Raw genomic sequence first — 21,547 nt, forward strand, 5'->3', positions numbered from 1 at the left:
AGACTATGAAGACGTTAACCCCTAAGGCCACTGTTGCTCTCAGGTCAGTGTCTCAGACGGGATCATTCTAAATTGCTAGCATGAGAATCAGAGAAAAGATGGCAGACAGGAGCATATTCTCTATAGCTGTTGTTGGTGGAGACAATGGCTCATGAAATTCATGTACATGACAGCCCAGCTGACTCCCAAAAGCTTCTCCTGCTGAGTCTAATCTCGTCCAACCCCACCTGGCAGCCACGTCTTCAGGTGGGAGACACAAACGGGGTGAAGAAGCGGTGGGATTTAGGTGAGTGGTACCCAAGTCCAAATCCCACCCCCCAAAAATTACTAATCTATTCTATACTATTGTTCAAGTTTACAGTCCTGGTAAGCAATTTCAAAATCGTCCTGCACATGGGAAGCACTTTGCTGCCCTTGGTGGTGGTTTAGCTGTTAAGTTGTGTCCGACTCTTATGACCCCATGGACTGTAGCCCACCGGGGTCCTCTGTCCATGGGATTTTCCAGGCAAGAATACTGAAGTGAGTTGCTATTCCCTTCTCCAGGGGATCTTCCCAACCCAGGGATTGCTGCCCTGACAGTTTTTTTTCCCCCCACTAGAAGAGAAAACATTTAGCCAGCTTTATGAGACTACATAGAACCTGCTAACTTTATATTTCTTGAATTCATAAAGGTACGCATCCTGTCCAGAATGCTATTGGGTTGGTCAAAAAGTTCATTTGGGGTTTCCCATATGATGTAATAGAAAAACCGGAATGAACTTCTTGGCCAGCGCTATATTTATACAAGCTGCCCTCAATTTTCAAAGGCAGTTTTTGTGTTTGAGGCACAGTAGGAATGTGGACTTTGGGGACAACACTCGGAAGACACACGTTTGCACCCACAGTCCCCTGGCCACCCTTCCTGTGTCATTACTGTTTGAGTGTCGAGTTTCACGACCTTGATCCTTCTGTTTCACAATCTCATGAGAATGCTTTATTTCAAATGTAACAAGCACACTGGCTTTCTCTGGCACCAGCCTGACACTGCTCTTGGCCTGTTTTCTTATTCACAGCAAGTCATGTCCTGATCTCTACACTAGGTCATAAGATCCACTCAGCTCAGCCTTCCATCCATCACATGACACGTGGCTACAATGGGATTTGCACACATCAATCAGAATTCAGCAATGGGAGGGAAGGAGGGAGGTGGCATACCAGTTGAGAACCAGCTCCTTAGGTCTTGGAAATGAGCCATCAGGCAAGAGCTGGAAAATGACTTGATCCTTTCTGTTCCTGATGACTTCTGTCTCCTTGCCCTTCTGATCATCTCTGTTCAGTGTCCCCTTACTGTTTCAGACTCAACATCAGTAGGTCCTTGTCTAAAGATCTAGTCATTCTCACATCCCTGAGAAAATGTATCCCACTTCCCAGCTCTTGGGTCTCCACCTCCCAGAAGGTCTAACCAGAACCATTATAATGTTTCAAAGTCCTACTTCAGTGCCCAGTGCCACTTCCATACCCTAAGGTAAATTCCTTCTTTTTCCTGTATGAGTTTTTCTCTGAACTTTCTTTTTTTTAAATTGGTTTGATTTAAAATTTTTTATATTATTTATTTGGCTGTGATGGGTCTTGCAGCATGTAAACTCTTAGTTGCAGCATGTGAGATCTAGTTCTCTGACCAGGGATTGAACCCTGGCCCCCGGCATTGGGAGCATGGAATCTTAGCCACTGGATCACCAGGGAAGCCCCTTTCTGAACTTTTGAGAGATTCTAGCTCTGACTAAGGTAACATCTCAACTTTATTATGGACGATGCCCAAAGAGCAAGCTGGGGAATCTTTGAAAAATGTTAATAACAAAAATGATAATACCCTATATACAAATTAATTTCAACAATAGTTTCTTTAATTAACATGGCTTTCTTAGGACTCTTTTCAAACTACCAAGAGAGAATCTAATGTCTACATGTGTATTATATAGTCTAGGCTTTTCAGTTTTGTTTCTTTGTTTGTGTTTCATGTTTCAGGCTTTGATTTTGAAAGACAGAGCTAGTTTTCTTCCTCTTAAAGGAATAGCAATGTGCTGTTGCCTCCACCTCCGTGTGACATTTCAACATAGGAACACAAGGGAGAAGAAATGAAAATTGTAATTTCCCTTTAAAATTGCAAGAGGAGGAGACGTTGTTTTAAAATCAGCTTTAAGTCAGTATAATTCAATTATTATCATCTGATAATCTTTCAATGTTAAATATTTTCCATTCGAGATTTATTGTCTGAAAGGGAAATTGTACCATATTTTTCTTAAGGCTAGATAAATGTCAACTGGCTACTTATGTCACAATCATAAATTATACAGCCTTTGGAAGAAATCAAGAGTCTGGTGTAGGACTTGCCCCACCTTGCTGTCCGTTGCTCTTTGAAATATGTGAAAACCCATTAGAATTTCTCAGAGGGGCTTACGGTTTTGGTTTCAACAGCAAGCAGTTAATGTTCAGTAGTTAGCTAGTTAATTGTTTAAACGGCTTAACATGAATGGCTAATTGCAAAAGCCAGTGCTTACAGGGCACTTCCTCAGTGTTCTAAGTGCAACAAACATATCTTAACTCATTTCGTCCTCACAGAACCACCAAAAGGCATTATTGTTCACAAATGAGAAAACCCAAGAAGCAAAGAGATGAACTAAACTAACCCTATGTCACACAGTCACTATGTGTGACAGTGAGGATTCACTCCCAGCATGCTGGGCTACAGAGTCTTATATATTAAGCTTACATTTTATTGCCAGAATGAGTTACTACAACTTCTTTCACCCAAGGCTCATCCTCCTTGGATAATATAATGGGCTTGTGTGAGAGAGGATGCATGAGAATGGCTGAGTACGTGACAAGACACAAGTGAAGACACAAAATGTTGAAGTGATTGGCTTAAGATTAGTCAATGAAGCACGCAGGAAAAGACCCAGCACTGCATTTACAAGTATTCTAGTTCTTTCCATTGTGGTTTTAGTTTCCAGCTGACAAAACACTCACTTTCAGCTGTAATTTCTGGACCCAAGAGTGATTATCATACTCGTAATATGTATGACTGAGTTCCTTTGCTGTCCACCTGAAACTATCAGCTATATTCCAATATAAAATAAAAAGTTTAAAAAAAAAAGAGGAATTCACAACTGGAAGTCAGGTTGATAGAACCAGAGAAAGATGTATTTGAAAGGCAAGTGCATGATTCCAAACATAATTTTGTTGTTGTTTGTTGCTTAGTTGCTAAGTTGTGTCCAACTCTTTTAGGCATGGTTTAACTGGCCAAACTTTCTTTCACGTTTGGTGCTGTTAAAGCAAGAGGTACAAATGAATGGGTGAAGGAAGGATAAACATGGCTTAACACGCCACCCAATTAAGAGTCTCTTCACCAACTCCTCTGGATTCACCACCACCTGGGGCAAGCAAAAATTCTCGTTCTGGCTGAGGGTGATGGGGAGAGACCCGTCAGCAGCAGTGGACACTATTAACTGCTCCTGATGCTGTAACCATGGATATTGGTCGTCTTAGCCCAGAGCATCTTTCCTACCTTTCCATTGGCTGAAAATAGATGTGTGAGCAGGCTTCTGCATTCACTAATGTAAGTGTGTGGAAGTTTGGTCACATGCTCACTGATGTTCTTCTTGCCTATGACCGTCTTAGGCACCATCATTAAAATTTGCCCACGTTTCCTTCTCTGAGAATGGGAATCCTATCTCATGCCCAGAAATGACCTCATGTTTCATCTTTGACATTTCAGAATCATTATCAAGGATTTCTATTAAATTCCAGATTCACAAGGGAAAAGGGAGAACAAGCAACTCATTATGTCCTTTCCTTCTTCTCGTCCCTTTATCTGAGGGTGGTCTGTTTTCTGAAAATGCAGAGAGAAACAATAATTATTTGTTGGAAGGCTGTCGCCAGGCTCTAAGTTACCAAACATGATTTATAATCCAGAGAAGAATGATCTGTCCACCTGTAGATTTGTTCTGACTTCCCTATAGAAGACTGACAGGTAGGGGACTTTTTTGAGAGCTGAGTTTGTCTTACGTTGCACCCAATAATTCAAAGCTATTCCGCGTATTTTCCTGAGTCAGGTGGCTTGAAATGAAAATGCCACAACTGTCAGCGAGAACAGGGAGCAAGATCAATACAAATTGCCACCACTGGAGAGGCGTGGGGGCATTAATTTGGCACTCTGTGTCGACAGAGGAATACATTTCAGAGGACTTGCCAGTACAGACCGTTGTGCAATGCAGGAGTATTTAGTGACCCTTTCCCTGGGAGGAGGGGAGGCAATCCTTTTATTTTATTTGCCATGGAGCATATCACCTAGCAAATCATATGAACACCAGGACCTAAGACCGTAAGGCAGGACTTAAATCACCTTCAAGACCAAGTTTCTCCTAATTATGTATTTTTTTTTCACTCTAAGTGTGGCCAAGTATGATAATTGCTCAGTCGTGTCCAATTCTTTTGCCACCCCTTGGACTACAGCCCACCAGGCTCCTCTGTCCATGGAATTCTCAGGCAAGAATACTGGAGTGGGTAGCCATTCCCTTCTCCAGGGGATCTTCCCAACCCAGGGATCAAACTCAGGTCTCCTGCACTGCAGGCAGATTTCATTGCGTCTGTAAGGCTGTGTTAAGATATTCTGACACCACGTGAGTCATGATTTGTCCATGCATAGATTTATACTGACTTCTTTACAGAAGACTGACAAGTAGGGTCTTTCTTAAAAGATTAATCTATCTTATGTTGCACCCGATAATTCAGAGTATTAAACTGAGGTCTCATTTATTCAGTCCCAACACTCGTCTCTAAATTTCCTTTTCATTGTCAACTATATGATTAACATAAGGAATGGTTCTTTCTCACCCACCCTGGAGTAGTTCAAATAACAAATATCAAGAAGTTTAAATGCATGGATGCTTTCATATGCAGCTTTTAACATGAGCTGTTTATTGGTCATCCAATTACTTAAGGGTCAGGACTTCATTCTTTTCATAATGTCATACCAAATAGACTCATTAACTTTGCTATTATTTCTAAATTGCTACACCCAGTCCATGAAAATCTGACTGGCGAAAAGGGCACATTGAGCTGGCAGGACACTCCGATGTCTCTGCTGAGAGGTTGCTGCATTTGGCTTGTCTCTTTTTCCTCTGCCCAGCAAAGAGGACCTATTGATCACTGATACTCAGATCTGACCTTTCATTTTCGGTAGAGTTCTGCTGATGAGGATGCTCAAGCCGAACCAAGATTATCTGCCACAAGTTCTGCTTGTAAGACCGATTCTAGACTTCCGGCAATTGACCAAACCTCAGTCAAGCAGAAACATAAGAGTACCATGACTCCCAAGAAATTAGAGAAAGCGGGCCCCAGCAAACCCCCTCCAGGTGAGTGGCAGGTTTATTGAAATTCACAAAATCTAAAAGGTGAGTGACCGTTTTCTGTTTTGTTTTGAAATTCACAAGCTTTTTTAAGCCTAGCATGACACCAAGGACAACAATCACATAGGTGGTCTGATGACAGACCAGTGTTTTTCATGTGGCTCATTCAGGTTTTGGAGGGTTTGATGATCTTCCGCTAGTGATCAGATTCATTTTGGAGAACATCAGGTTGAAGAGGTGTGAAGTAGGCAGAGTAAGGGTCTCCACTGCCCGCGCATTCTGCCCACTCACTGCCTTTGTGTGGCACTGGCTTAGAATGGCTGCCCTTTCACCTTCGTCACCCTTCTAGGAGGATAAAGGCATTTGGCCCCAGGTATCAAGTTTTATGACTCAATCCAGAGCATGAAGGGAAGCTTTCAAATGCATCTGAATGGCATAATTTACTGCCGAGAAAGAGAGTAATAAAGTCTTCTAGTTCTGTGGTTGTCCTCTCTGGGGGGAAAAAAGGGGGGCCTTGATAAATCCTCCCCTTTGTGCAATTTGGTAAATAATTCACTCTTTAGCTGCCTTTGAAGCAAAGACCCGTCCTCTGCTTCAGGCAGGAGCGACTTAATAGTATCCAGAGAGGGGATAAATGCAGCCGGAAGTTTAGAGTCCCTCAGGCTCATCTCCATTAGAGCCAACATCTGTAGGACAAACTTGATTCCTCTGAGGAACTGACGTGGAAGCTGGGATAGCCAGGCAAAAAGGCCCGTCTTCTGCTTGCAATGGAATGGAAACGATCCAGATTAACTGCCCAAGAATTCGTAAATAACATGCAATTTGTTTAAAAGCACAATGACTTCCTAATCCTAAATAGCTCCTGTTCTGCAACCACCCATCCAGTTAAGTCTGGATGCATTTTTAGACAATGGCAGCTCTCAAATTAACTAGGCATATTTTATAGCTTTAATGAAGTTGGAGAAAAAAATTGACTTCTGACATGATATCCTTTCAGGCAAAGCCCCAACTCCTTTTCCTATTTAATTGGCCAAATTGTCTTTTACCTTTGGTGCTTTTAAAGCAAAAGGTACAATGAACCGGTGAAGGAAGGATAAACATGGCTTAACACCCTACCCAATTAAGAGTCTCTTCACCAACCCCTCTGGATTCACCACCGCCTGGGGCAAGCAAAAATTCTCGTTCTGGCCGAGGGTGATGGGGAGAGACCCACCAGTAGCAGTGGGCACTATTACTCTCCTGATGCTGTAACCACAGATATTGGTTGATGCTGTGTAACCCAGAGCATCTTTCCTACCTTTCCATTGGCTGAAAATAGATGTGTGAGCAGGCTTCTCCATTGTAATGTAAGTGTGTGGAAGAAGTTCGGTCACATGCTCACTGATGTTCTTCTTGCCTATGACTGTCTTAGGCTCCATCATTAAAATTTGCCCACATTTCCTTCTCTGAGAATGGAAAACCTAGCTCATGCTTAGAAGTGACCTCATGTTTCTTCCTAGTTAACAGCTGCTCATTTTGAAGTGTTTTAGTAGGAATTAGGCTTTTAATTCAACTGTTTAAGAAGGAAATAGGGCAGATAAGATCACTCCTCAAATATCTCAAATACATGCTGTCATGGATCGAACTGAGGATATCTTTTTAAAAATTGAATTTAAGTTTAAACAATGGAACTGTAGTCACTCATTATAATTTTTAGCCTTCTTGCTAAAACCGGGTAGCCATTTGCATGCTGTGTTTTGTCCTTTGCAGAGATAAATCATTCAAATGGACAGTTCAGGCCCATTCCACGTTTGGTTTGTCTGATTAACACAGATGTTCTTCCAACTGAGCGAACTCCATATGGAACTTACAACACTTACAGGAAAGGAAAATTAACTCACTTTCCATTCTATAAAACCTCAAATTTGAGGAATTACTAGACTGGAAAGCACCAAGGTATAGACAAGAGAGCCAAGTTGGCAGAAGGATAATTATTTCACCAAATAAGAGATGTTACTTCCCCAATGGCTCAGCAGGTAGAGAATCTGCCTGCCATGGAGGAGACATGGGTTCGATCCTTGGGTCAGAAGATCCCCTGGAGAAAGAAAGGGCAACCCAATCCAGTATTCTTACCTGAGAAATCCCACAGACAGAGGAGCCTGGAGGGCTACAGTCCCAACGGTCACAAACAGCTGGACACTATGAGTGTCTAAGCAAGCAACACTTGGAGTAAAAGCCTTTAAAAACCACCTTGATTAAAAAAAAAAAAATCCACCAGCTTAAAAATAATAATACAATAAATAAATTTTAAAACACCAGCTTTATTATCACATTATAGCTCTAGACTGTGTCCTAGCTCTATGCAACCATGAGCAGGACCACTGTGGCCCAGCCATCCAGCGAGCATAAAAACCCTGCTGATTGATGTTAGTTACTATAGCAAATTGGGTTAATCGGGTAAACCAAAGGTAGAGTCTTGGTGTGTTGGGACCCGCTCGTTTTACATGTGTAGTCTCACCCACAGAATTCCCTTATCAGTCCAGTGAAATGAGAGCCCATGGACAAGGCAATAACTTAAGCTGAGTTTATTCAGGCAAAGTTGAGTCCACTGGTGGCAACAACTCAGAACATTCTGATAAATACCCTGCTGTAGCAGAAACAGAGGCGTGGGGACCTAAAGTATCTAGGACACAGCCATCCAATTCAGTGGGTAAATTCACAGGCTCCTGCTTTCCTTCACCTCTGTGGGGAAATAAGTTTCTAAAGCATTTTGGGGGCCACCCAAAGATTGCAGTGAGTTACCAAAACTTGCCATGTCAGACCTGAGTTCTACGCAAAACTAATTCCATTAAGACAGTGGAATTCCTTTGCTCAATAGGCTAACATTCCATACTGTGTTATGCCACACTTTTCCTGGATAAAATAACTCAGCTGGGGAATGTGGCTTGAATTACATGCAAACCTATGTAGTGACATTCCATTATAATCCTTATATGTGAATTATCATCTGGAACCCCTAAAACGGCTATTTACAAGAGAGGAACCACCGGTACCCGCTACTAATAGATTTATAACCAAGAAGGTCTCAGATTTTCATTGTACTTCACACTGTTAGGAGGAATTCATGCATTTTTAATTAATTCATATATTCCATGGAACTGTTTCTAAATGAGTTGGCTTATGATTCTCCTTGTCCCCTATCTCCATGCAGTTGTGGGCAAGTGCTTTAGCGACAAAATGCTTGGATTAGCATCTGGGCCCTGTTTCTCATTTGCTGTGTCCCTTTGAGAAGTAACTTCTCTGTGCCTCAGTTTCCTCATCTGTAAAATGGCAGAGCCTGGGAGTCAGAACAGATCCTACCTGCTAGCATAGCTGGGAGGATTCAGTGATAAAACATATTCTCAACCATTAGAACAGCCTCCAGCACCATAGCTCATATATGATGGCTCAGTTGGTAAAGAATCTGCCTGCAATGCAGGAGACCCCGGTTTGATTCCTGGGTCGGGAAGATCCCCTAGAGAAGGGTAGGCAACCCACTCCAGTATTCTTGGGCTTCCCTTGTGGCTCAGCTGGTAAAGAATCTGCCTGCAATGTGGGAGACCTGGATTCGATCTCTGGGTTGGGAAGCTCCCCTGGAGAAGGGAAAGGCTACCCATTCCAGTATTCTGGCCTGGAGAATTCCATGGACTGTATAGTCCATGGGGTCACAAAGAGTCAAACACGACTGAGTGACTTTCACTTTCACTTCTATCCTGCACACAAGAGCTTTATTCAGTAAGGAGAATGGACTAGAAATTTTGTTTTGTCTTTATGTTAACTCCTCCCCCCTCCTCAGTCTTCTTTCCCTTACCAAAAATCAGAGTTGTACTTTTAAACACCTAACACAAACACAGGCACAGACACTTTTACTACACCCTGAATTTTCAAAGCATAACACCAAATGGAAAAAGATGAACAATCAGAAAGCATTCACCAAGCCAGAGATTTGCTTTCCCTCCAAAAAGACATGAAAAACTCAGGCAGCAAGTCAAGACTCAGCTGGGTCTGACATGCAATCGATTCAGAAATCCTATTTCACAATCAAGGTGAACATGGATGTGGAGTGAGAAATAAGCCTGGCCCAGTTAACATATTCTTCTTTCAGAAGCAGGGGGAGGAGGCGTGGGGATTAACCTTTACCAAAGGCCCAGTCTGTACCCAGGATCTGAGTCCTTCTACTGACCTGTATGAACCAGTGGGAAGCAGAGCAGACAGCAGGCACATTGAGTGCACGGAGCTGTGGGGGCCACCAGCTCCTGGACTCCTGCCTGTTCCCAGAACACCTCCCAGCCCCGTCCTGACTTGGACAGGAGCCACCTCTCCTTTCCAGGACATGTAGAGCCATCCAAAGGCCATTGTGCTGTGAGGGTCTGACACCCAGAGTCCTAAGACGCTCCTGACCCCCAGTGCCAGGCTCATAGGAAGTAAAAGCCCTCGTCTGCCCTCTCCTCTCACCCGGAGCCCCGGCACAGTCCCTATCGTTATGTGCCAGGAAAAGTGATCTGGATGGAGTCCGGTGAGCCTGCTTCCAAAATCTTGCCCTTTAAAACAGAGCCAAATGTTCTGATATTCTCCTCACTTCTTATTGAGTTCAGTGTTAGTCATTACCAGATACAGATTTGTAGGAGTAGCAAGACCTAGTCAGCCTAAGAGTGGGCTTATGATGGAGACTAAAACTAAGAAAAAGCAGCAAACTCATATTTTAAAAGGTACACCTCTAAGACAACTGTGGTCTCTGTTGGATTGGGAAATATTCACTTGAAGAGCAGCCAGGAAGAGAAATTTGAGGGCAAATCCCAAATCTTCATAACTTACCTGGCAAGTCAGTTCTGTTGAAGATTCCCTGAGAGGCCAAGATGAATGGGTTTCCAGGCAAGTCCAGCGGCGTCCAACAACTTTCCAAGCTGTCTGCCCAAGTTAGAAAACAACTGACATAAGCAAATGCTCCTATATTTATAGACTGAATCCGAATTCTCAGTCCATGTATGGTAATGCTCCTAAATGAGGGGCGCAGGTATCACAGAGCCCGGAATTTGAAGTCCTGGTTCAGATTTCTGGTCTACTTCACCCTATAAATATAAACTGGCAACTTCTCCAATCTCAGTTTTCTCATCAGTAAAATGGAGTTGTTACCAACACCACAAGGTAGACGTGAGGACTAAAATCCTGGGTATAGACTGGGCTTTAGGTAAAGGTTAGGTAAAGGTTAATCCCAAAGACCCCCCTCTACTTATGAAGCCTGCTCCCAACACCATAGGCTGCTCCCAGGTTAGCATCTCTGTAAAAGAATAGCTCAACAAAAGATATTTTAGTTTGAGATGTGACAGGTCATAACTTGATCATTTAAAATGTTTAACTCTTTAATTATCAATAAAGTCATCCATCTATACCCCCAGGATCTATGGGATATTAGCAACACATTCAACTTGCCCCCACCATCTCAGGGTGCATGGCACAAGGGGCCTTGGTTTTCCTGTCCATCGTGCATTCATTCAGCACTTCACTATTCACTAACTGCCGGCTTAGCTGCCAGGCAGCACATAGATACTGGAGATACAAGACTCAAACACACAGGACCTGCCTTCCAGGGGCTCCCAGCCTAGTGGGAGGGTAGGACACCAACACACCCTGGCCAAGGTAAGTTCTAAGGATGTGTTGGGAGGGGCCTGTGGGGCAAAAAATCCTGAAGGAGGGGATTTAGCCAGGGCCAGAGGAGGAAGGCGGAGAAGGCAATGGCAAGCCACTCCAGTACTCTTGCCTAGAAAATCCCATGGATGGAGGAGCCTGGTAGGCTGCAGTCCATGGAGTCGATACTAGTCGGACACGGCTGAGCGACTTCACTTTCACTTTTCACTTTCACACAATGGAGAAGGAAATGGCAACCCACTCCAGTGTTCTTGCCTGGAGAATCCCAGGGACGGCAGAGCCTGGTGGGCTGCCATTTATGGGGTTGCACAGAGTCGGACACGACTGAAGCGACTTAGCAGTAGAGGAGGAAGGTGGCCTCCCAGGTGGCTAGGGGTAAGGAACCCGCCTGCCAGTGTAGGAGACACAGGTTCAATCCCTGGGTCAGGAAGATCCCCTGGAGAAGAAAAGGGAAACCCACTCCAGTATTCTTGCCTGGAAAATTCCATAGAGAGAGGAACCTGGCGACCCACAGTCCATGGGGTCACAGAGGCAGACAGGACTGAGCGAATGAGCACAGGAGATTAAAGCAGGAAAGGTGCACCCAGCAGAGGTGCTGAAGACACAAAGGTGTGGAAGAGAGGATGAGGGAGGAGAAAGAGGACAGACAGACAGACAAAGGAGGAACTACAATGAGTCTAGGGGCTCACAGTATCTCCAGACAAGGAACAGGGGCATCACCTGAGAACTTGTTAAAAATGCGAGAACCCCAGCCCTGCCTTACTGACTCAGAACCCGCATGTAACAGGCTCTCTGGGAGATTTGTGTGCACAGGTTGAGTATGAGAAGCTCTGGGTCAGGATCAGGCTACAAGTTAGGAAGTGTAAAGTTGGTGCCCTCCAGGTAAGCAAGGACCCGGCTCCCGAGGGCCCTGAATGTCATGCTGGAGGTGCTGGAGCTGGGCTGAGCAGGGAAAGGGCTCTACCAGATCAGCATTGTTAGCAGCTGACCGTGACCAGGGAAGGGGGTTGGCAAGGAGGGTGAGGGCAGACAGAAGCCAAAAGACCAGACTACCCACAACTGCAGTGGCCCCAGAGAGACCTGAAAAGGGCTTGACCTGGAGCAAAAGCAGAGGGAGAGGGTCTGGGCCGGAGGGATGTTTAAGGAGGTAAACCTGGCAGAATTTGGTGAGGGTCAGGAATGGGGAAAAAGAAAAAGGAGAAATCCAGGAGATCTTGGATTTCTGGCCCAGAAAACTAGGCCAATGGCATCTGCCTTTGCCAAGGCTGAGAAATCAAGGAGAAGGCAAGGCTTATTCTGTGGCTGCTGTCTTCAGGAACATCCTAGTCAGGCCAGGAGATGCCAGGAAGCCCCTGCTTACCCAGGTCTGCTGCTCAGCAGAGGACTCCTGGCCACCAGGAGGAAGCCAAGGGCCGGCAGTGAGTAAGAGGTGGCTGAAACCACAAGAGTGTCTTCCCTGAGAGAGTGGACGGAGTAACGAGAGAGATGGTGCAAGAACAGTTGAGGAAGGAAGGGAAAGACACCTACAGAGAAAGGTTCCAAGAAGTAGAAGCCACTCCAGGAGCCGAGAGGCCTTTGGAAATGGGTGGGAAGGTCCTACAGCACTTTCAAGTGCTTAAGGATTAGAGCCCTCCGTTATAGGTAATGGCTCCAACAATGGCGTCTTAGCTTTGGAACCAAGTTCAACCGCAGCATTTCCCGAACTCCTCTGTTGCTAAGAATCGCCAGGGAGGTCCTTAATAAAGCACACACACCTGAGGCCTGTCCTGACTCAGAGCATGTCTCTCCAATAAAGGGGCTGCAAAGCTGGTTTTTTAACAAGCTCTACAGGTGATTCTCATCATACGTTGGGCCACTGTCTCATTGCCTTGCTTCTCAAACTTTAAAATTCTCCAGAAATACCTGGGAACCTCAATAAACTGCCGGTTATGATTCAGTAGGTTTGAGTGGGCAGGAAGTCTGCATTTCTAGGCAGCTGCCAGCCACACTGCTGTGGTCTCAGGACCACCCTGGCAGGAACAGGGCTAGAGAGAACACCTCTCTCATTTTGCAGGCAAGGAAACAGGTTCTGAGGCGGTAAGCCGTCAATCCAAGGTGACCCAGCTTGGTGAGCACCAGAGCGGAGAGATATGTCCTGCCTGAGGGGGGGTCTCTCTGGATCGTGACTCCATCAGGCGCCCATATTCTGCCTCCAGCAAGGATGGCAGATTGAGTGTGAGGTTAGCAAACAAATCATTAACTTCACCTGGACCCCTCCCTCCTGTCCACCTGCTTCTTCCTGCTTGCTCCCTCTCCCTGCCCGTGAGCCCACCAGGATCTCTCTGCTCCTTTCTCTTTTCCCCCAAGCCTCCCCTCTGCAACAGAAAGGCCAGATTAGGGCATGACCACAACCTCCCAACCGGGGTGGGCAGCTGGAAGATCAGGGGAGAGAGGCTTACCTAAGTGAGACCCCGTGGACCACCATATGTTGCTGCCAGAACAGCTAATTAGACTGGCTGTGGGAGAGGAGAAGGGCCCGTGAGCTTCCACATGGGAACTTAGTGGGGAAGAACTTTCCTGCATCTGTCGAGGACGCCGGAGACCACTGGCCGGAAAGGGGAGTGATGGTGATATCACTGCCCTGCTTAACTCTTTAGCGACTCTGAGACCCGAGCCAGGCGCCTCCCAGGCAGGAGCCGGGCACTCGGAGATGCCATCCACCCCTCAAGAACGATTTTTGAGTTTTGATTCATTCTCAGCCTTTTGAATGTCCTTTCCCCCGGGCAAGTGTTACCTCCTGACCGCTCTTTTTCTTTCGTGCAGGTGACAGGAGTGAGCACCCGCTGTTCTGTGTTGAATATTCCCCTTACTGCTCCGTCTTTGCTTTCTCCCCTGTCCCACAGCCCAATACCAGTTACTGCTGCCTCCTCCTGCCACTACTGCCACCCGCCTCCCCAGCGGCGGGCCAGGACACCCCACCACACCTCCCTCCAGCCCCCTTTCCCCCATTCCTGAGCCCCTCTCCTTCCTCCCCGGGCCCCGTGCCCGAGTCTCCAGCCACCCTGTGCTACTTCCCCATCTCCAGCCCCAGGCCCACTGAGACCCCTGTGCTGTGCCTGCCCAGCCCCCGACGGCCCAGTAAAATTTACCTGGTGTGGTAAGTGGCCCTCGGCAGGGCGGGGCGCACAGCACAGTGGAGCCGAAGAGAAGGGGGGGAACCTCAAGCTTCCGGAGGGCAGGTGGACAAGAGGGGGGACCACGGCTGGCCAGTGTGGTGCGTCGGGGGCACAGGAAGACCATACAGCTGCGGCCACTTCACTCAGCCTTCTAGCACTTGAAGGAGTGAGCGACAAATAAAATCCCATCCTTCCTCTCTCAGTCTCTCTCTCTCTCTCTCGACTCATTTGATTTCTTCACGCCTGTGTCTGGCACAGTTTGGATCATAACCGCCAGAAACCCAGCAGGCCCCTCCATGTCCGATAGTAGTCCTGGAGGTGTGACCATGCACTCAGAGCTGGCCCTGAGAGGGAGGCATCAGGGACAGGAGTGGGTGGGGGATGCCCTCGCTGGATGTGAGAGCCGGTTCAGGACCACACCATGGAGGGACAAATGAAAGGCCTCAGTCACTGTTTATGTTTTCTTTCCTGACTACTTATTAGGCCCTACATCTCTCCAAATCAAAAAAATCCCACCTCCTGGGTCCCTAAATAAAACACATTTATGGTCCATAATTAAGCTTTCATTAAGATCTCCTCTGGGGATGTGAGTCAACACACATTTCCCCGCACACTCAGACCGGCAAACAGACACGGCCTATTATTGCTGACTGTACAGAAGGCTGCCTTTTCCACCAGGGCAACATCGGCTCTTGCGGTTAAGCTGTAATTCTGCCCATGATCCAAAAGAAGCAATGAAACCTTTTCAAAAGGCATCTCTCAGGCACAATCCTAGGCACTGGGCATTAAAGTGGAGATAGTGTGGGGGAGGGGTACAGGTTCAGGAATTGTAGTTCTCTCTCCACCTTTCTTTTTCACTTTGTCCACCCAGAACTGTGTCTGCGTAAACAGTGATGTGAGGAATTAAAGGATGATCAGGTGCATGGAATTCACATGGGCCACTAAATGGACTCGGTTCTCAGTTGTCAGGGGCCTTGGTGGGGGCAGGGGGTTGTTTTTGTAGGTCTTTTCCTTCTCTTGTGTTTCCTGCCTAGAGAAGTTTCTCCAGTATTTGTTGTAAAGTTGACTTGAAGGGGCTGAATTCTGTTAACTTTTAAAGCTTTTGACTTCTCCATCAAACCTGAATGAGCACCTCACTGGGTAGAGTATTCTTGTAGTTTCTTCTGTTTCATTGCTTTAATATATCACACCATTCCCTTCCAGCTTACAGAGTTTCTGCTGAGAAATCAGCTGTTAACCTTCTGGGTTAACCCTTGTATGTTATTTATCATTTTCCCTTGTTACTTTTAACATCTTATCTTTGTCTTTAATTTTTGTCAGTTTGATTAGTATGTGTTTCAGTGTGTTCCTGCCTCAGTTTATCCTGCCTGGGACTCTCTGAGTTTCCTGGACTTGACTGAAGTTCTGTTTCCTTTCTCATGTTAGTGAAGTTTTCAGCTATTATATCTTCAAATATCTTCTCAGATCCTCTCTCTCTTGTCCTTCTAGGGCCCCTATAGTGAAAATGTTGGTGTTTTTAATGTTATCCCAGAGGTCTCTTAGGCTGTCTTCATTTCATTTTCTCTTTACTCTGTTCTGCAGTATTGACTTCCACCATTCTGTCTTTCCCTCAGTTATCCTGCTATTGATTCCTTCTAGTGCATTGTTCATCTATTTGTTTCTTCTTTAGTTCTTCCAGGTCTTTATTAAATGTTTCTTGCATCTTCTCAATATTTGACTCCATTATTTTTCCCAAGATCCCAGATCATCTTCATTATCATTGTTCTGAATTCTTTTTCTGAAAGGTTGCCTATCTCCACTTTATTGTTTTTCTGGGGTTTTATCTTGTTCCTTCATCTGGGACATAATCTTCTGCCTTTCCATTTCTGTGATTTTCATTCTGGAGGCTGCAGGATTATAGTTCTTCTTGCTTCTGGTAGGCAAGGCTATCTAAGAGGCTTGTGCAAGCTTCCTGATATGAGGAACTGGTGGTGTGTAGAACTCAGTCTTGCTCTGGAAGGCAGGGCTGTGCTCAGTAAAACTTTAATCTGCTTGTCTGCTGATGGGTAAGTCTGTGTTCCCTTCCTGTTAGTTTTTTGATCTGAGGCAACCCATCCCTGGAATCTGCACGCTATATGGTAGAGCTAATGGTGATCTCCAGGACGGCTCATGCCAAAGGGTACTTCCTATGACTGCTGTGGCCAGTGCCTTTGTCCCTGTGCTGAGCCACTGCTAACCCATGCCTCTGCAGAAGACCCTCCAACACTAGCAGGTGGGTGTGGTTCAGTCTCCTGTAGGCTGCTTCTCTGAGTCCTAGTGTACACAAAATTTTGTGTGTGCCCTCCAAGAGTGGAGACTCTGTTTCCCCTGGTCCTGTAATCAAATCCTGCTAACTTTTACAGAGAGATTCCCTGGGGATTCCTAGTCCCTTTGCTAGATCCCCAGGCTGGAAAGCCTGAAATGGGGCTCAGAACCTTCACAACAGTGGGAGACCTTCTGAGACACTAGTGTTCATCAGTCTCTGGGTCGCCCATCCAGTGGGTATGGGACTTGATTTTATCATGACTGCGCCCCTCCTACCATCTCACTGTGGCTTCTCCTTTGACTTTGGACGTGGTGTATCTTTTTTGTGTGTGTTGCAGCATCTTCCGGTCAATGATTGTTCAATAGTTGTGATTTCAGAGCTTTCACAGGAGGAGGTGAGTGCACACCCTTCTTCCCCACCATCCTGAACTAATCTCCAGTCATCAGGGTCTTGTATAAATATAAGATTTCTACTTTTTTTTTTCTCTTTTGCTGGTCAAATTAAGAACTATTCAGTCAAACAATTGGTGTCCCAGCAATGTCAAGACAATTGAGGCAGACACCTCCTATGTAAACAGCTGTTTGATTTCTTTGCTACTGGAGGCATCCCTTTGCCCAGATACTAGAAGGAATGGGTTTCATGGTGCCCAAAGCAAGCCACAGTCTTCCCAAAATTCACTGACAAACTTCAGGTTGATAGGTTGCCTGGCAACAAAACTTCTGAACACAACTTGCTCCATCCTCTGTAAGGCAAAGGCTCTGTCTTACTACCTGGAGAGGAAGTCATATTTCACCTTTTAGTGTCAGTATAATTTAGTCTTCCTAAAAATTAGTGTATGTAGCATGCTATCATGAAGATCATCTTAGGAAGGCCCCCATGGCCTGAACTTTTGTTCACTTTGGATGTGAGTAAGGTGATTAGGAACTGGAATCCATGTGCTGATACATACAAACTAGGCACTCTGTGCTGCTAGCCTGTCCAACTCTTTGTGATCCCATGGACTGTAGCCTGCCAGGCTCCTCTGTCCATGGAACTTTCCAGGCAAGAATACTGGAGTGGGTAGCCAGTCCCTTCTCCAGGGATCTGCCCAGCCTGCAGCTCGAACCCGGATCTCCTGCACTGCAGGCAGCTTAGGTCACTTCACTTGTAACTGCAGGTGCAGATGGAAAAGAAGGAATAGTTCATAAGACTTTGCTTTCCATAGAAGCTAAAGGATATCACAGGGAAGAAGTCAGTGGTGCAGCCAAGTTAGATTATAATCTTTAGGCCAAAATGTCTTACTTATCTTTGTGAGCCCTTGGATTATTACACAGAAAAGGCATTTGCTGAACAAATTACAATAAAAAGAGTTGCTATTTGTCTTTTGAATTTTATAATAGGATTAAAGAAGAGAGCAAGAATTACACAAGAGTTAAGGGTGCTGAATAAGTTATTCTCAACCTATAAAGCCTGCATAATAATACATTTCTGGTCAAATTTGGTTCTCTTAGGGGAGTGACTTCAGATTTCCAATTATTATTGGTAGTATTATTATCACTGTTTATGGCAGAAGCAGCAGTTATCATTTTTAGGAGGTAATAAGCACCAGACACTGAGTTAGACCATTTACCTACATTATTGCTAAACCTCACGATAACGCAAAAGGTTGCAAATATTCCCATTTTACAGTTGCAGATACTGAGGTACAAATGCCCAAAGTCAGAAGAATCTGGCTTCACTACCAGCTGTGTTTTCTTCATTGCCAGACCTGGTCAAACAATCTCTAGTTTTTTCAGTTTTATTACTTTAGTTTGCTGATAACTCAATTAGAGGAGACATGGTTATGGAAATCATTCTGGAAATCACTTAAGAGAGCTGATGCTTTGAATAAAGTACTTTTTTGAACAAAACAGACTAATCTGTTATCTTATCTTGAGTGTTCAGCACAAGGGAAAAAATGGTTCTACTTTTGGAATTACCCATAGTTTTCAGCTGAATGCATCTTCTCAAGCCCTATAAACCATACTAAGTGATTATTACTTGTCCTGCAAGAGAGTTTGAGAAAACACACAGGCTGGCTAAGACAGGGTCCTCATCCTTAAGGAGCTTACAGTCTAGTTGGAGAGAAAAGACACAATTCTGAGGCAATCTTGGAATATTTAAATACTAAAGGCCCTAAGGACCCTGAAAGTTCTGGCCAACACAGGAAACGGACCTCCAGGGACCTGCTGGCTGGAGCAAGCTAGTGCAGGCAGGAGGAAAAAGGCCCTCTGGGAGACAGGGGGCGTAAGGGTGTGGATGGGGTGGGGGAGCAGGAGGGCTGCTGCCTGGGGTGTGAAGGAAATCTGAATATTCGGCTGGAAATCTAAGTAAAATCCTCATAAAAAGGACCTTTGAGCCAGGTCCTGAATATCCACTGGACTTGGCCTGTGCCCCAAGCCTGCCCCTTCCCTGGTCCTCCTCCTGTTTCCTCTTCAGTAAAGAATGGTCCTGCTGCTTCCCCGCCCAGCCGCACCCATCTGTCAGGTGCTAGGCAGGGGGCAGTTGATGACTTCTGAGAGCTGCAGAGGAATAAGGCCTCAAGTGATGGGGAGAAGCCTATGGGCCAGAGGAATGCAGCTCCTGGGGTAGGGGGGCAGGATCCCCTACTGTTAAGCCCTCCATCCCTCTCTCTCACCCTCCCCTCTCCCAACTCAGTGAGATCCTGTCTAATCACCATCCTACACCCTCCAAAGAATGTATTCTCATTTTCTGGAGAATTCTGTTTCCGATAATGCCCACAGTCTCTCTGGGCTCCACTGATGTGCCCTCAGCTGGAACCCACGCCACCAGCAGCTCCCCCTTCTAGCAAGTTCCCTGACGAGGGCCTGTCAAGGAAAGTAAGCTGTAGCTAATCATTGTTTTAAACCAGGCTTCACGGGCAGCCAAGGAGAACTTCCATTCCTTTCCTCAATCTGATTTTAAAAGATCCACATAACCACAACTTACACTGTGGGACATAAATCCAGTTGTCTTCATGTGCCAAGGAAGGCTGTTCTCTCGCATACGACTCAGAGACCCTTCCCAGCTTTACCCTCCCTCCCCCTTGGCTGCTGGCTATTTGTGAAAGTTCTGAACTGTCCAAGAGGAGATGAGCCAGGCAAATTCTCCTGGAAGCACTTCATCTAGAAATTCACAATCTAACTGCCTGTGAACTTGAGAACTTGTAGAGATGCGTGGAAAACAACAAAACTCTTTTCCCAAGCTCACATGCACTGAGACTTAATACATGTGAAGAGGAAACTTGAGATTATTCATACCAATTAGCAACCTAATTCAAAATGTGACTTTAAAAAAAACATTACCGGGAACTCAATTAGAATTGGTACTTCAGTTACTGTCTTCCTGGGAATGTATCAACCCCACCCAGTGGTGGGTAACACACAGGCAAAAAAAAAATAAAGGTCCCCAGATGCTTGGACTCTTTCTGGAAGGCCATATTAGTTGCTAATAAACAACCTGAGGATATGAATATGTAGGTGCAGAACAGACTGTGATTCAAGTTTGGATGAGGGCATGGGGAGCCGGGCTTTGTGTGTCCCAAAGGTAAAGGCTCTCGATGGTTTCACCAGCAGGCCCATCCCAATATCTATGAACTGGAAGCTAGACACTTCTTAACAAAAGGAAGGACCCCCTTCAGAATCCACATGGCAGGTGTCAGGGGGTGCTCATGAATGGTGACCACAGCCTTGTGAAGTAGGTATTATTATTCCCATGTCACAGGTGGGGAAAACTGAGGCTTCTGGAAGTGATCTGTCTAAGCCCACGTGGTTACAAGATCATAGAGCCAGGTTTCAAATCCAGCTTCTCCCTCACCTCTTGTTTTTTTTTTTTTTTTATTCCCCTAACCGCCTTCCCCACCACAGGCCCTCTGAGCAGTCTTTCTACGAAGATGTTTTCCTATACAAAATTATTGAAAAGATTTTGCACTTTTCAGCAGCCCAGGCACCACAGATTTTATCAAGAAAGAGGAGGCCAAACCTGGGGAGACTGACAGTCAGCCCAGAGATGCAGAGCCCACGATTGTCTGGGGACGGAAGCAGACAGAAACTGCAGCGGCCTGGGAAGGTACCTGCCCTCAGAGGAATAGGTAAGGATGCTCATACATCTCTGACCTCAGAGACTGATTTGCACTGTACATGGTGAATTCCGTGTGCTTTTTATGTGAAGAGAGTGTACCTTATAATGAAATACTTAAAAGGTTTTAAAAACAAACTATTGGATCCAGTTTCCTTCTCTGAGGGAGGCTGGCAGGCAAAGGCAGGGCGGGGAGAGTTTTCATTTTCTCTGCCATTACTCCATAAGCAAGACCATGTAAGGTTTTGAGTGGATGCCCACCGTTAGGCTTCTGGAGAGGGTATTTTGGTGGTGGGTGGTAGGTATGGGGGTGGGTGGGGGAGGGGGTGGGTAGAGAAGCAGTTTCCAGCTCTGAGGATGTCTCACCCTGCCGCAATTCCCCACCCACCTCCCAGGAGGGCAGGATAGAAGTCTGTGGATGGCAAACAACTCACCTCCCCCAGAGATTTTCTCCCTTCTGATCCAAGGTGTCAAGATCTTAGCGTGTAAGAAATAACATAGAGGCGGATAAAGGCTTTATTTCAAAACACTGGTTTGGCCGACACCTCCTCTTTTGGTCCTGAGCATTCATCACAAGGCCCGAGCCACGCTGCTCGGCTAACCATGCTGTCCTCTCCTGCGGTGGCAAAGGAAAGGAGGAGTAGGTCCTAAGGAGCCCCCTTGGGGGTCAAGGAAAGGGACACTTGACAGCTCACCTTGCCAGCCAAGCACCTGTTTCGTCCCCTTGGAGGAGCCACTGAGCATCACATTTCCTCACCACCCACTGAACGCAGGAGCCTTTACTTAAAAGTATGATATGTACTGTGGTGGATACAAGTAAATATAGAACATGTACTCGGATGGCTTGAAGTTAGGGGCGATTGGAGCACATGTGACTCTGTAACAGCTCAATGTCCAGAGGCCCCCAGTGATCTAATGCCTCCTGGCAGGAAGGGCAGAGCTCACTGCTAATTCCAGCCCTC

General features: G+C 45.8%; 1 protein-coding gene and 1 long non-coding RNA gene across 5 annotated transcripts in view; both read left to right on the forward strand.

Annotated features, from left to right (window-relative positions):
* MARCHF10 (membrane associated ring-CH-type finger 10) overlaps window positions 1–21,547 on the forward strand; it is a 104,707-nt gene that overhangs the window by 44,268 nt on the left and 38,892 nt on the right. For 2 of the 3 annotated variants that reach the window (XM_025279888.3, XM_006044910.4), the window contains exons 4-5: window positions 5,222–5,393; window positions 20,446–20,598. In XM_025279888.3, the coding sequence (XP_025135673.3) occupies window positions 5,222–5,393; window positions 20,446–20,598 (325 nt within the window). The remainder of the gene's footprint in view (window positions 1–5,221; window positions 5,394–20,445; window positions 20,599–21,547) is intronic. The other variant, XM_006044911.4, reaches the window with a different exon arrangement.
* LOC123332570 lies at window positions 12,861–14,023 on the forward strand. Of its 2 annotated transcripts, XR_006549402.2 has the most exons (3): window positions 12,861–12,987; window positions 13,105–13,270; window positions 13,854–14,023. It is a non-coding gene; the product is annotated as an uncharacterized LOC123332570 (long non-coding RNA). The 2 variants fall into 2 exon arrangements; XR_006549401.2 differs by having other exon boundaries at window positions 12,940–13,270.

This window comes from Bubalus bubalis, chromosome 3 (genome assembly GCF_019923935.1).
Source record: "Bubalus bubalis isolate 160015118507 breed Murrah chromosome 3, NDDB_SH_1, whole genome shotgun sequence".
NCBI lineage: Eukaryota > Metazoa > Chordata > Mammalia > Artiodactyla > Bovidae > Bubalus > Bubalus bubalis.